The 16760-nt window shown below is 40.3% G+C and overlaps 1 protein-coding gene across 23 annotated transcripts in view; it reads left to right on the forward strand.

Moving 5' to 3' along the window:
* Positions 1-16760, forward strand: part of LOC145512981 (phospholipid-transporting ATPase FetA-like) — a 96888-nt gene that overhangs the window by 19556 nt on the left and 60572 nt on the right. For all 23 annotated transcript variants that reach the window (XR_014058991.1, XR_014059052.1, XR_014059005.1 and 20 more), the window contains one exon: positions 8415-8492. Coding sequence is in view for 9 of the 23 variants with exons in the window: in XM_081507870.1 (XP_081363996.1) it covers positions 8450-8492 (43 nt within the window). In the remaining 14 variants the exon portion in view is untranslated. The remainder of the gene's footprint in view (positions 1-8414; positions 8493-16760) is intronic.

The following is a 16760-nucleotide window of genomic DNA, read 5'->3' on the forward strand; positions in this document are numbered from 1 at the left end:
TGTTTATGTTTGGAACTAGAGATAGCTTTAGGAGCCAGGGCTAGAGATGCAGTGAGGGGATATGATATCATACATAACTCAGGGAAGAACCCACACAAAAAAACAGGGATAAGAACAGTGCCTTGGAGGAAGCTCACCTAAATATGTGCAAGGCACTGTAAAAAAATACTTGATATACTTTATCTTATAATAGGGGGCTTCCCAGGTGGCACTAGTGGTAAAGAATCTACCTGCCAATGCAGGGGATGTAAGAGACCCGGGTTCGATCCCTGGGTCAGGAAGATCCCCCCAGAGGAGGAAATGGCAACCTACTGCAGTATTCTTGCCTGGAAAATTCCATGGACAGAGGAGCCTGCTCCTCTGTGTTGCAAAGAGTCCTTTCAACCAAGGTGAAGTGATTATGCTCATGTGAGAGATAAGGAGAAGTTCAGAGTGATTATCTCACTAGACCAAGGTCATACATTTGATAGTGCTGCCTCAAGGGTTTAGCGTTAGGTCAGCCTAATTCCACTACGTCACACTGTTGTTCAGTCACTAAGTCATGTATGACTCTTTACGACCCCATGGGCTGCAGCATGCCAGGCCTCCCTATCCCCCACTGTCTCCCAGAATTTGTCCAGTCTATCACCTTCTCCTGCCTTCAAACTTTCCCAGCATCAGGGTCTTTTCCAATGAGTCGGCTCTTCGCATCAGGTGGCCACAGTATTGGAGCTTCAGCTTCAGCATCAGTCCTTCCAATGTGTATTTAGGGTTGATTTCCTTGCTGTCCAAGAGACTCTCAAGAATCTTTTCCAGCACCACAGTTCGAAAGCATCAATTCTTCAGCACTCTGCCTTCTTTTGGTCCAACTCTCAACGTCTGTACATGACTACCATATCACACTGCAGAGCTGTCAAAGAGGCATGGAGGAAAACCATAATTAATTGTCATGAAAACAGGGGAAGAGAAGACTAAATGTCTTAATGAACTGTGGTGTGACCATGGGAGTAGAAAAGATGAGAATGAAGAGGTGAAATATTTTCCGTGGTTCCCAGTAGTTCCAGCTTTTGTTGACAAATTGTGTTAAGACCACATAGATGCCAGTGTTAGGTACACTGAGAGAGGCTGTTTAAGGACTAGCTAGAGATTAAGTTCCATCTACAAACATACATTTTCACTTGCTCAAGTAAGCACTTACCCTAGAAGCACCAACTGATCTTCTAACATTTTTTTTAGCAGGAGAAACTATTTCTTCCATTTAGAATATAGAAAAATCCCAGATAAAGTCAGAATTATTCAAGTTGAAGGAGAGGAAGTCCCTTCTCCTCCTTTCTCCCCTCTACCCTTAATCCAGGTCAGAATAGGGTTCTGAAACATCCTTGCTCTATATAATAGCTTTTGAAATAAAACCTGGTTTACATTAAATTTTGGGGGGGCAGGGAGTGATAAAGGGAAATGACAGGTATTGCCTTTTATTATAGATGAGGAAAGCTAGAAAACTGAGGGGAAGTGTCATTTGTGCTGTGCTGTGCTTAGTTGCTTCAGTCGTGACTGACTCTGTGTTGCCGTGGATCCTGTGTCCATGGGATTCTCCAGGCAAGAGTACTGGAGTGGGTTGCCATTTCCTCCTCCGGGGATCTTCCCGACCCAGGGATTGAACCCGAGTCTCTTATGTCTCCTGCATTAGCAGGTGGGTTCTTTACCACTAGCACCACCTGGGAAGTCCAAGTACAGATAATTTAGGAATCCAGCTTAAAATAGAATAGAGGTGTTCAAACTCCCCAATAGTTGGCACTCTATTATCTTAATCTTGCTCCTAATTTTAAAACAAACAAAATTTGTTTAAAAAAGAACATAGCACTTAGTTTCTAAGATTCCATTGAACAGATACTTGTTAACTACATGTATGTGCAAAATAGTCAAGACCAGCTTAGTAAAACACTGACTCACTTTTATAGACTGAAAGAAAGGGAAAATAAATTATCCCAAAGCCTCAGTGTTACACTACCTAATAAGGAACTTTCTGTGCGAGACAGCAAAATTACAAGTGCCAGGAGATTATGTGGACTCCAACATTTGTTCAGACCCAAATTAAAACTCTAGGCAGAAAAGAGTGGGTTCTGTAGCACACAGTTGCTTTATAAAGCCTGTCTTATAGGCTGAGCAGATAACTCCTGGGGAAACCGTGAGTTTGAAAATAAAAGCAGTGGCTAAGAAACTGTCCTGTTTTGCAGGATTTTTTCTATTCCATTGTGTTTGAAGTTTTGTTTTATAGTCATCCTATATTCTTTTTGCTTTAAACCACTTGAAACCAAATTGAAGTTAATTGGAAGGTTATGAGGGATCAATGGACCACCTTTGGAAGAAGCAAGCTGCAGACAAGGGTTTTGAAGCTCTCTTCATTTTCCTTATTTAAAGGAAACAATTTTAAAATACACACACACACGTACACAGAATTTGACAAGTTCCCAGAAGCCAGGAATCAGACATAGGAAACTGAAGGAGATCTAGTCATCTAAATGGCCTCATAGGCTAGTAGATATTTCAACCTCTTCCTTCCCCTTCCATAGGTTTAAAGTTACCAAGTTTAGAAGATCTTTCCTGTCAGATGTGTTCTCCTGTCAGAAAGGATTTATGGTTGAAATAAGGGAGGGGTAAGGCAAGGACTGCAACTAAGAAGAGAGGTGTAGTGTGGAGTTCTGGCAGTTTTCAGGCTGTGCCTTTTAAAAGCCTTTCAGGATAAGACTTGCTTTTTAGTTTTGTTTTTGTTTTTTCAGTATAGGTGAAGTTGCTCAGTCGTCCAGCTCTTTGCGACCCCATGGGCTATAGCTTACCAGGCTTCTCCGTCCATGGGATTTTCCAGGCAAGCGTACCGGAGTGGGTTGCCATTTCCTTCTCCAGGGGTCTTCCCAACCCAGGGATCAAAGCCAGGTCTCCCGCATTGCAGGCGGATGCTTTACCCTCTGAGCCCCCAGGGCAGCCCTTAGTATAGGTGCTTCTGTTGAATTTTTTTAAAAGAGAAGAAAGAATTAAACAGAAAACTTCTATTAACTTTGCTAAGATTCATGGGGGTGGGGATTGAGACAAAGGAACACCGATTTCTGGGGTAACTCTGGGGATTTGTGCATCAGCTGTAATAGCTAACACAGAGAAACCTTAATGGAGTAGACTGGAAGCATCCATGATTTTACACAACTGTTTTGGGGGAAATGTAGCTCTTCTTTTAGTCCGGAGATGATGGGCACATCTCTTCTATGTGAGAGTCCTTCCCTGAGATTCTCAAAAGCATTCAAGTCAACCCAGAGTTTGTTCCTTCGTTGGTAAAGAGCTCTATTCTCTGGAAGACAGATTTGCTTTTTGAAAGTCAGTAATGACTGTGTGCATGCTGTCTGTGATAGTCTAGTACTAAGAGTCATTTGCTATGTTTGTATCACAAATATGCCCTTGCTAGACTACACTGTGTTTTAGTTTATGTAGTTTTCAGACTATGCTAATTATAAAGACTTTCTCTAATACTTTGCAGTTCGTAAATTCGCTAGTTTTTATGTATCTATAAGTGTGGGGAGGGTACAGGATGCTGGCAGTACAGAATCACAGCTGTGGCTTGGGGGAACTTGAAGTTGGTTTGCAGTGTGATGCCAGTTGGAACTCTAATCTAATAGATTGGTATACCAGTACTCCACCCTCCACCCCATTTATATGTTAGGCAGTTCATTTCAAAGTCTAGGCAGCTTAGAGGTTATCAGTTCAAGGTGGGACATTTCATTTCTACCACTAGATTCTCATGTCTAAATGAAAGAGCTTTTGTTCCTATAACTATGCCTTATAGAGGCTGGTATTATTATTTCTTGGCTTTTCCTTGATGACTCATTTATGACTCTGCTGTTTTTCAATCTTCTTTGTAAAATGTTTCGATTCCCCCTCCCAAATTTTTAGTAATTGTAAAGGGAAAAATAGTGAGTTTACAGTGGGAAGTTCTGGCAGACACCAGCTTAGCTAAGCATTCCAGATTCACATCACTAGAAGTGCATGTGACAGCATGTACCCCCTAATATGACACAATGAGAAGGACACACCAAACTCAAGTTGGAGCACGTTCTGTAAGACAGCTGGCCAGTAACCTTCAATACTGTCAAGATTATGAAAAACAAGGAAAGAATGAGGAACATTCACAGGTTGAAAGAGGCATACAAGTAAATGTAACATGGGATCCTGGATTAGGTCCTGGAACAACAACAAAAGGACGTTCAGTTCAGTTCAGTTGCTCAGTCGTGTCCGACTCTTTGCGACCCCATGAACCGCAGCACGGCAGGCCTCCCTGTCCATCACCAACTCCCGGAGTTTACCCAAACTCACTTCTATCGAGTCAGTGATGCCATCCAGCCATCTCATCCTCTGTCGTCCCCTTCTCCTGCCCCCAATCCTTCCCAGCATCAGGGTCTTTTCAAATGAGTCAACTCTTCACATCGGGTGGCCAAAGTATTGGAGTTTCATCTTCAACATCAGTCCTTCCAATGAACACCCAGGACTGATCTCCTTTAAGATGGACTGGTTGGATCTCCTTGCAGTCCAAGGGACTCTCAAGAGTCTTCTCCAGCACCACAGTTCAAAAGCATCAATTCTTCGGCGTTCAGCTTTCTTCACAGTCCAACTCTCACATCCAGACATGACTACTGGAAAAACCATAGCCTTGACTAGATGGACCTTTGTTAAAGTAATGTCTCTGCTTTTTAATATGCTGTCTAGGTTGGTCATAACTTTCCTTCCAAGGAGTAAGCATCTTTTAATTTCATGGCTGCAGTCACCATCTGCAGTGATTTTGGAGCCCCCAAAAATAAAGTCTGACACTGTTTCCACTGTTTCCCCATCTATTTTCCATGAAGTGATGGGACCAGATACCATGATCTTAGTTTTCTGAAAGTTGAGCTTTAAGCCAACTTTTTCACTCTCCTCTTTGACTTTCATCAATAGGCTTTTTAGTTCTTCGCTTTCTGCCATAAGGGTGGTGTCATCTGCATATCTGAGGTTATTGATATTTCTCCCGGCAATCTTGATTCCAGCTTGTGCTTCCTCCAGCCCAGCATTTCTCATGATGTACTCTGCATATAAGTTAAATAAGCAGGGTGACAATATACAGCCTTGACGTACTCCTTTTCCTATTTGGAACCAGTCTGTTGTTCCATGGCCAGTTCTAACTGTTTCTCCCTGACCTGCATACAGGTTTTTCAAGAGGCAGGTCAGGTGGTCTGGTATTCCCATCTCTTGAAGAATTTTCCACAGATTATTGTGATCCACACAGTCAAAGGCTTTGGCATAGTCAATAAAGCAGAAATAGATGTTTTTCTGGAACTCTCTTGCTTTTTCAATGATCCATCGGATGTTGGCAATTTGATCTCTGGTTCCTCTGCCTTTTTTAAAACCAGCTTAGTGGGAAGAATTGGTAATAAATAAATATTTTCTATACTTCAGTTAATAGTATTATACCAAGGTTAGTTTCTTAGTTTGTTCATTGTTTTAAGGTGGGTGGAGAGTGTATGGAAATCCTCTAAATACTATTTTTGAAGCTCTTTTGTAAGTTTAAAATTATCTAAAAATAAAAAAAAATTAATGTAATAACCTGAATTGGGCCTACTCTTTTAATAAGCGTTATTTAAAAATGACTTTCCTGAGTAAGAGGGGAAGTGTATTTCCTATCTGATATGTCCACTTTCCTGGAGAGGGAAATGGCACCCACTCCAGTACTCCTGCCTGGAGAATCCCATGGACAGAGGAGCCTGGCGGCTGCGATCCAGGGGGTCTCAGAGTCGGACACGACTGAGCGACTCAACCACCACCACCACCATGTTCACTTTAATGTTTTAGTTCTTGTGTTATTATCATATATTGAATAGATATAAAGTTTGTAACAAATTGTAAGTTGTAAAGAATAACACCATGAGCACAAATGTAGCTTGAAGTTCTCAGTATGCTTTTTCCATCCCACTTCCCCTCCCTTTCCCTGCCTCTGTCCCGAATTTTGTATTTTTCATTCCCTTGTTTTTCTTTATAGATTTACCTTGAACATATTTATCCCTGATGATATAGTTTTGCATGATCTTTATGTAAGTGGAATAATACTTTATGTATTCTTTTGCAGTTTGTTTTTTCCCTAAATATTATATTCCTGAAATTTAACAATGTTAGTATGTATAACTTAGCTCACTTGTTTTCACTACTATGTAGCTTTCCGTTTTATGAACATACCACAAGTTACTTCACTCTTCTACCGTTATAGCCATTTGATTGGTTTCCAGTTTTGCCGTTGAGAGCAGTGCTAGCAGCACACATCCTTGTATGTGATGTATTATGACGGTTTCTCTTGGATATATTCATAAGATGGACTAGCCAGGTTATAGGGTAAATGCTCCATCAGCTTTATTGGATAAGGCCAAATTGTTTTCCAAAGTAGGTGTCCAATTTTTAATATCAGCAACAGTGTGTAAGTGTTCCAGTAGTTCCACTTTCTCTCAAACACAGTATTATTAGACTTAAATTTTTTTTCACCAGTCTGGTAGGTGTGTATATTAATTTAAAATATTGACATTTATGGATTGACTACTTTATGTCAAGTACTGTGGGAGACATTGTCATATATTATTTAATCCTCTCACAGCTCTTCTTCTTAGTCCTCTAATGGAAACTAATGTTGTATTTAGTTTATCATGCATAATTACCCTAAACCTCCCTCTGGCACATTTACTCCTTATCAAGTTTTCCTCCATCTTGTATCTGCTTAATTTATTTTCTGGGTTTTTTTTTAGTAGTCTTATTGGAGGAGAAATTTGAGACATGAAGTGGTTAATAACTTGGCCCAAGTCACATGGTTATTTTTTATTTTTCAAGAAAATGTTCTGTATTACCAATGCAGTAAAGACCTCAAACATGTTGTTGATTAGTAGCAAACTTTGATATGAAACTCAGTTCTCTGGCTCCTAATCCTTTTTTTTTTTTTTGCTCCATCTCTTCCCTTTTTCCTCCCACATTGCATTTCCTCTTCCCTTCCCTCACATTTTTCCACCCCTCCTCTGAGTTTAACAGCTTAAATGTACTTTCCAGTTGGCTGCTATGTAATGTGATGTGCATGCAGAGAGTATCAGAGGATTGGGTGAATGCCTGGTTCTAGCTAAATACTCATTAGTCAGGTCCCTGGCTGGCTGTTAAGTGTCATAATCATTTCACATTCCAAGCTATGCTGCTTGTGTGCATTTGGCCAAGCTACCCTCTCAAAACTGCTGATGGCCCTGTGGGATTTGAACCCACTGTGGGGGTTCCTGAGGTCTCTCAGTGTGCCTCAAGAGTGGTGATGTTACATATATGGAATTTGAAAGATGGTAACGATAACCCTATACGCGAGACAGAATAAGAGACACAGATGCATAGAACAGTCTTATGGACTCTGAGGGAGAAGGTGAGGGTGGGACGTTCTGGGAGAATAACATTGAAACATGTATATTATCATATGTGAAACAGAACAACACCATTCCATGTTCGATGCATGAGACAAATGCTCAGGGCTGGGGCAATGGGATGACCCAGAGGGATGGGATGGGGAGGGAGGTGGGTGGGGGGTCCAGGAAGGGGAACACATGTAAACCCATGGCTGATTCATGTCAATGTATAGCAAAAACTATTACAATATTGTAAAGTAATTAGCCCCCAACTAAAATAAATAAATTTATTAAAAAAAAAAAAGAGTGGTGATGTTAGAACAGCTAACGTTGGTTAAGAGCACACAAGATTCTATTGGCAGAAGAAACAGACCTTAGGTTGGGGTACAAAACTTGCAGCACATGTGAATTTTTTTGGCTTACACAATATTTCATTTTACTTTTTAAAAATTTTGGATACTTTTATAGAAAGCATACATTGATCAATTTGTCACAATAACCAGCACTTCATTTCTCATTTTACATCCAACTATTATTAACTCACTGGAGCCTAAAGTTAGTCCTAAATTTTGGAGTTATCTTTTCCACTAGACATAAAATATTTGTATCTATATTAGATGAAAATCAATAAGTTAACTGCTGCCCGATGGAGTTATAGAATAGTCCAGTCAATAGAAAACTAATCAAAGGTATAAGCCCAGAACTTCACTGAAAGATCACCCAATAATTTATTTTTCCTGTTTCCAAGTTTCAGCTAATTTTTCTGACAGATTATAGCTATCAGCTTAGACTTGGTTGCCAGAAAGTGGAATTTATTTCCCAAGTTTTAAAACTATAACTTTATGATAAGGATGTTTGAAATGAATTCTAAAATTTAGCATATGTATTTTAGAGGTAGACTTATTTTGGATTTTAGAGGTCAAGTTCCAAGTTTCTTAAGTATATGTTTAAGTCAAATGGTATTGGCAATGAGAAATTCTCATTCTAAGTGTTTTTATTTCCTTACAGAAGTTCCATGGAATAATAACTGAAACTACTCTGCAATGTCTGTATATGAAAAGGAAAGTGAGGACAAACAAAATGGAGGTAGGTGAACTCTTAAGTCTGTACATCATTATCGCCTCAAAAAGTGCACACATACTTGCACGTGTGTGTGCACTCACACATAGGACAAATAAATAGACTGCCAACCTACCAAACTACCAATTAAGCTAACTGACCACGAAAGGAAATATACTTTGCAGAAGTAAATCCTTTGTACTTAAAATGACAAGCTCCACAATTTTGCCTTTTGAAAATTTTAGTTTAAGTAGTTACAATTGCTCATCTTTTGTACTTTTATTGGAAGTTGAACAGGAAAACATGTGTTCCTTTTCCTCTCCCCATTGTTCACAACTGCCTCTTGCTAAAAGAGAAGCGGAATGTGGAAAATCAGTTGCTGAGACAGATAAGGTCAGCTTTTGCAGACTTTTTACAGACAGGGCTAGTGAATCTGGCTATGGTGTGAGAGAGGATTTCTGTACCACTTTCATGCTTTCCTGTGGTGAATATAAGTACTAAAAGGAGCTGGGGTTATCACAGCCAAAGCATCTTTAAGGATAAAACAGCCTAACATGAAAAAAAGAATCTTTTTCTGACATAAAATTTTGAGAAGGCAAACCAGACTGTAGTTCTATGTTTAGGCTTCCTATTGAGGAATGGAGAAGGTATGGGGAATGAAATTAGGTCACTGATTCAAGGCCACACTACACTTTCTTTACTTTCTGTCATTATGCAGTTGTCTGATTCCTGGAAGTAGCCCATGACAAGGACAGAGGCCCTAGTTCCAGGGAGAGGAAGTCAGGCAACTTCCAACAGAGGGAAAAAGCAGCAAGTCTGCTCATATTCTCAGAACTGCTGAAAGAGAGAGGGCTGAGGAAAACAGGCTAACTGACCAATTTCTCCTGCATCTTCTTATGAACAGAGAACATGGAGCATAGTGTAAATCAATGAAATCAGAACATACCCTCACACCAGTACACAACAATAAACTCAAAATGGCTTGAAGACTTAAAAATATGACACTATAAAACTCCCAGAAGAGAACATACTAAAAACATTCTGATATAAATTGTAACAATGTTGCAACAATGCCTTCCATCAGTCTCCCAAAGCAATAGAGATGAGAGCAAAAATAAACAAATTGTACCTTATCAAACCTACAAGCTTTTGTGCAAAACAGGAAACCATAGGCAAAATGAAAAGACAACCTATGGATTGGGAGAAAATATTTGCAACCGATGTGACCAACAAGGACTTAATTTCTAAACAGCTCATACAATTCAATAACAGCAACAGAAAAGCCAGACAACTCAATCAAAAAATGAACAGAATACCTAAAATAGACATTTCTCCCAAAAAGAAGTGCAAATAGCCAGTAGGCACATGAAAAAGGTGCTCAGCATTGCTAATTATTAAAATGCAAATCAAATTACAATGAAGTACCCTCCTGACACTTGTCAGAATGGCCATCATCAGAACATGTACCTCATGTGTTTTTGACAGCACTGTTTGCAATAGCCAAGACATGGAAACAACCTAAATGTTCACAGGCAGATGAATGGATAAAGAAGATGTGGCTTGTGTGTGTATATATTTAGCTCCTTTTAAACCAGTTCTATACACACATACACATACACACACACACACACACACACACATATATATATATACCCCAAATGGAATATTATTCAGCCATGCTGCTGCTGCTGCTGCTGCTAAGTCGCTTCAGTCGTGTCCGACTCTGTGCGACCCCATAGATGGCAGCCCACCAGGCTCCCCCGTCCCTGGGATTCTCCAGGCAAGAATACTGGAGTGGGTTAAAAAGAGCTAAATGTTTGTCCCCTTGAATTCCATAGCCATGACTACTTCAACTAGACCATCTCCTAGACTCTCCTTGTCTAAGCTAATTTTTAATCTTCTATAGTTCTAACTTCTCATCTGTAATTCACATTTTGTCACTCTTGTTTCAACCAAACACAAATAAACGTTGAATTAACATGTGATGGGGAAAACACTTGGTCATCCCAGTCTTTTCTCAACAGTATTCACAAGCCCTAGGGAATCTTGAATTAAATCTTTTATTATCTCACCTAAAACTTTTTTTTCTTCCTTTAGTATCTCAAACATGACTGGCTACTCTCTTTCCTTAAGTTTGTCTTCTTTTTCTCTCAGACTTTTAGTTTCTTCCCCTAGATGATTGTGCAAACTGAAATTTTAACCACTTTTCTCATTGTTCCAGCTTTTCCTTTTTTCAGAGGCATCTTAAGAAATTCAACTTTCTAGGCCTCGTTTTTTCTTACCTTCCTTATGGAAATCCTACTTTCCTTTTTCATAACAGATCTGGGATCAAAGAGCCAGAACTAGGTGTTGGTTAATTCCATTACCCACTTTGAAGGCTCAGTCTGTCTCCACCAACTCAGGCTCTGAACTTTGGGATCTGCCTGCTTAATTTACTCCTAAACTCAAAGAGGGAGGTATATATTCAGTTGCTGTGCAGAGCCTCAACTCCATGTATCCTTCGGGACTGTTACGTTTAGATGAAATAGCTTGCTGCACCCAGATAAGTTGCTGGGAAAACCTGTTAGACCTTTATTAAGTTAAAAACATAGTATGGGGTTGGGGGAACACATGTATACCTGTGGCTGATTCATGTTGATGTATGGCAAAAACCATCACAATACTGTAAAGTAGTTATCCTCCAATTTAAATTAATTATAAAAACATAGTTATATCTAGGATTAAATTTAATAAGAAATGTGAAATTCAATAAGAAAATATTAGAAATTTATCCAGCAGCATAAAATAATATTTTTGAAAAAATTCAGAGGCTGTGCTGGTGTGTCGGGTTTGGTTGGAAAGGCAAACACCAAGGGAGAGACTGATTTTATTAACCAATGCCTGAGCAAATCGAGAATGAACATAGTAGAAAAGCAACCTGCTCATGGACTGGATCACGTTAACACCATAGAAACACCAGTTCTTCCTTGGTACTCTGCTTTAATCAGGTAGCCATCTGGGTCCCTGAGAAAGTTCCTGTACAAAGAGCATAGGCCATGCAGCACCTCTAAATCCTAGATGCATCTAAGTTATCTGAGCCATACATTTTCTACTGCTTTGGACAACCTAAGCTATAATGGTTAACAGAAGCTCTCATATCATCAGGTTGTAAATAAGCCACTAACTAGTACAACCAAGCTTTCTGTCAGTCCCATCTCAAATTTCCCCACCTTTATTCAGCTAATCCTAGTAATTGCAAGAATGAAACAAGAAGAAGGAAGCACACTAGTCCAGGAGAACAAACTATAAGCTCCATAGCTGGGTGGTAAACTAGCCCACTGAAGACTTAAAGCCACTTGTTTATGTTGTTCAGATAAGTTCGGTCGCTCAGTCCTTTCTGACACTTTGCAACCCCATGGACTGCAGCACGCCAGGCTTCCCTGTCCATTACCAACTCCCGGAGCTTACTCAAACTCATGTCCATTGAGTCAGTGATGCCATCCAACCATCACATCCTCTGTCGTCCCCTTCTCCTACCTCCTTCAATCTTTCCCAGCATCAGGGTCTTTTCCAATGAGTCAGTTCATCAAATCAAGTGGCCAAAGTATGAAGCTTCAGCTTCAGCATCAGTCCTTCCAGTGAACATTCAGGACTGATTTCCTTTAGGATGGACTGGCTGGATCTCCTTGCTGTCCAAGGGACTCTCAAGAGTCTTCTCCAACACCACAGTTTAAAAGCATCAATTCTTCGGCCCTCAGCTTTCTTTATAGTCCAGCTCTCACACCATATATGACTACTGGAAAAACCATAGCCTTGACTAGATGGACTTTGTTGGCAAAGTAATGTCTCTGCTTTTTAGTATGCTGTCTAGGTTGGTCATAACTTTTCTTCCAAGGAGCAAGCGTCTTTTAATTTCATGGCTGTAGTCACCATCTGCAGTGATTTTGGAGCCCCCAAAAATAAAGTCTAACACTGTTTCCACTGTTTCCCCATCTATTTGCCATGAAGTGATGGGACTGGATGCCATGATCTTAGTTTTCTGAATGTTGAGTTTTAAGCCAACTTTTTCACTCTCCTCTTTCACTTTCATCAAAAGGCTCTTCAGTTCTCCTTCGCTTTCTGTCGTAACTGTGGTGTCATTTGCGTATCTGAGGTTATTGCTATTTCTCCCAGCAATCTCGATTCCAGCTTGTGTTTCATCCAGCCCAGCATTTCACATGATGTACTCTGCATATAAGTTAAATAAGCATGGTGACAATATACATCCTTGACGTACTCCTTTCCCGGTTTGGAACCAGTCTGTTGTTCCATGTCTAGTTCTAACTGTTGTTTCTTGACCTGCTTACCCATTTCTCAGGAGGTCGGTCAGGTGGTCTGGTATTTCCATCTCTTGAAGAATTTTCCTCAGTATGTTGTGATCCACACAGTTAAAGGCTTTGGCGTAGTAAATAAAGCAGAAGTAGATGTTTTTCTGGAACTCTCTTGCTTTCTCTATGATGCAGCGGATGTTGGCAATTTGATCTCTGGTTCCTCTGCCTTTTGTAAATCCAGCTTGAACATCTGAAAGTTCTCAGTTCACGTACTGTTGAAACCTGGCTTGGAGAATTTTGAGCATTACTTTGCTAGTGTGTGAAATGAGTGCAATTGTGCGGTAGTTTGAGCATTCTTTGGCATTGCCTTTCTTTGGGATTGGAATGAAAACTGACCTTTTCCAGTCCTGTGGCCACTGCTGAGTTTTCCAGATTTGCAGGCATATTGAGTGCAGTACTTTGACAGCGTCATCTTTTAGGGTTTAAAATAGCTCCAGTGGAATGCCATCATCTCCACTAGTTGTGTTCATAGTGATGCTTCCTAAGGCCCACTTGACTTTGCATTCCAGGATGTCTGGCTCTAGGTGAATGATCACACCATCATGATTATCTGGGTCATGAAGATCTTTTTTTGTATAGTTCTGTGTATTCTTGCCACCTCTTCCTAATATCTTCTGCTTCTGGTAGGTCCATACCATTTCTGTCCTTTATTGTGCCTATCTTTGCAAATAGCTGTGAAAAGACAGGAAGCGAAAAGCAAGGGAGAAAAGGAAAGATGTACCCATTTGAATGCAGAGTTCCAAAGAATAGCGAGGAGAAAGCCTTCCTCAGTGATCAATGCAAAGAAATAGAGGAAAACAATAGAATGGGAAAGACTAGAGATCTTTTCAAGAAAATTAGAGATACCAAAGGAACATTTCATGCAAAGATGGGCTGAATAAAGGACAGAAATGGTAGGGACCTACCAGAAGCAGACAATATTAAGAAGAGGTGTCAAGAATGCACAGAAGCATTGTACAAAAAAGTTCTTCATGACCCAGACAATCACGATGGTGTGATCACTCATCTAGAGCCAGACATCCTGGAATGTGAAGTCAAGTGGGCCTTAGGAAGCATCACTACAAACAAAGCTAGTGGAGGTGATGGAATTCCAGTTGAGCTATTTCAAATCCTAAAAGATGATGCTGTGAAAGTACTGCACTCAATATGCCTGCAAATCTGGAAAACTCAGCAGTGGCCACAGGACTGGAAAAGGTCAGTTTTCATTCCAATCCCAAAGAAAGGCAATGCCAAAGAATGCTCAAACTACCACACAATTGCACTCATCTCACACGCTAGTAAAGTAATGCTTAAAATACTCCAAGCCAGGCTTCAGCAATACGTGAACCATGAACTTCCAGATGTTCAAACTGGTTTTAGAAAAGGCAGAGGAACCAGAGATCAAATTGCCAACATCCGCTGGATCATCAAAAAAGCAAGAGAGTATCAGAAAAACATCTACTTCTGCATTATTGACTATGCCAAAGCCTTTGACTGTGTGGATCACAATAAACTGTGGAAAATTCTTCAAGAGATGGGAATACCAGACCACTTGACCTGCCTCTTGAGAAACCCGTATGCAGGTCAGGAAGCAACAGTTAGAACTAGACATGGAACAACAGACTGGTTCCAAATAGGAAAAGGAGTACGTCAAGGCTGTATATTGTCACCCTGCTTATTTAACTTATATGCAGAGTACGTCATTAGAAACGCTGGGCTGGAGGAAGCACAAGCTGGAATCATGATTGCCAAGAGAAATAGCAATAACCTCAGATATGCAGATGACACCACCCTTATAGCAGAAAGTGAAGAAGAACTCAAGAACCGTTTGATGAAAGTGAAGGAGGAGAGTGAAAAAGTTGGCTTAAAACTCAACATTCAGGAAACTAAGATCATGGCATCCGGTCCCATCACTTCACGGCAGATAGATGGGGGAACAGTGGAAACAGTGTCAGACTTTATTTTTCTGGGCTCCAAAATCACTGCAGATAGTGACTGCAGCCATGAAATTAAAAGACGCTTACTCCTTGGAAGGAAAGTTATGACCAACCTAGACAGCATATTAAAAAGCAGAGACATTACTTTGCCAACAAAGTCCATCTAGTCAAGGCTATGATTTTTCCAGTAGTCATGTATGGATGTGAGAGTTGGACTATAAAGAAAGCTGAGTGCCGAAGAATTGATGCTTTTGAACTGTGGTGTTGGAGAAGACTCTTGAGAGTCCCTTGGACTGCAGAGAGATCCAACCAGTCCATCCTAAAGGAGATCAGTCCTGGGTGTTCATTGGAAGGACTGATGTTGAAGCTGAAACTCCGATACTTTGGCCACCTGATGCAAAGAGCTGACTCATTGGAAAAGACCCTGATGCTGGGAAAGATTGAGGGCAGGAGGAGAAGGGGACTACAGAGGATGAGATGGTTGGATGGCATCACCAACTCGATGGACATGGGTTTGGGTGGACTCAGGGAGTTGGTTATGGACAGGGAGGCCTGCCGTGCTGCGGTTCATGGGGTCGCAAAGAGTCGGATACGACTGAGCGACTGAACTGAAGTTGCATGAAATGTTCTCTTGGTATCTTGAATTTTCTTGAGGAGATCTTTAGTCTTTCCCATTCTATTGTTTTCCTCTATTTGTTTGCATTGATCACTGAGGAAGACTTTCTTATCTCTCCTTGCTATTCTTTGGAACTCTGCATTCAAATGGGTACGTCTTTCCTGTTCTCCATTGCCTTTCACTTCTTTTCTTTTCACAGCTATGCGTAAGGCCTCTTCAGACAATCATTTTGCCTTTTTGCATTTCTTTTTCTTGGGGATGGTCTTGATCCCTGCCTCCTGTACTGTGTCAGGAACCTATGTCCATTTTTCTTCAGGCACTCTGTCTATCAGATCTAATCCCTTGAATCTATGTATTGTTAGCAAGGTCATTGTACAGATGTGATCACCATGTACAAAGAAGTGGTTTCCTGGGGGCATACCAGTCTCCCTCCTGGGATATGGTATGCTATTCAATTGGGGGTTGACTAATAGTGCAAAAATGTCATCTGTCTCCAAATTCATCTGTGTAGTTTCCAAATCTGCATATGTATAATCTATATATTTAAATCCTTGGGTAAACTAAACATCCCAGTTTCACCTTTCCTGCAATTTGTGCAAATTCTGAACTTCAATCATTGCCCAATGTGCAGACTTTGGCCCCTTAGATATTTTCTATAGGAAATTTAGTCTTGTTCTGGTTTCATGATCTTTAGTAGTTTTTGCTGACAACCAGACGATAAATAAAGGAAATTACATGAAGAACCATAAAAGTCCCTGTTTTGTCACTGGCTCTCTCCTCAGCTTTCAGAAGCATATTATCTTAGCCCCCTGAGAAATGCAGTGTGATTTTCCAGACCTGACTGTACTTCCCATGGGAGGGAACTCTGCGTTTTCTAATAACCCACTTTCACTCCATCCCCAGGATCTAGTGAATCAAATTTTCTTTGTCTTCATCTCTAATTAAAACTCCAGTCTTAAGCAGATTGGCCAGAATGATTCTGAAGTTTACCTAGAAGAGAAAATAGACAAGAATAGCCAAGAAGAAACATCTCTGGGAGTCCAGTGGCTAAGACTCCACGCTCCCCATGCATCGGGCTCAGATTCGATCCCTGATCAGGGAACTAGATCCCACATGCTGCAATTAAGAGTTCACATGCCACAATTGAAGATCCTGCGTGCCGCAACTAAGACCCAGCACAGCCAAATTAATTACTTTTTAAAAGAAAAATAGCCAAGAAAATGTTAAAATAGAAGACTCTCTATCCTGTATTAAAAGTTGCATAATTTAAAAGACGAATGGAGGGAGGGATAAATCAGGAGTATGGGATTAACAAATAAAAACTATTATACGTAATATAGATAAGCAACAAGGATTTACTATATAGCACAGGGAACTATATTTAGTATCTCATAATAACATATAATGGAAAATT

Source organism: Giraffa tippelskirchi, chromosome 1, assembly GCF_054371585.1.
Source record: "Giraffa tippelskirchi isolate mGirTip1 chromosome 1, T2T-mGirTip1v1.2.pri, whole genome shotgun sequence".
Taxonomy (NCBI): Eukaryota; Metazoa; Chordata; class Mammalia; order Artiodactyla; family Giraffidae; genus Giraffa; species Giraffa tippelskirchi.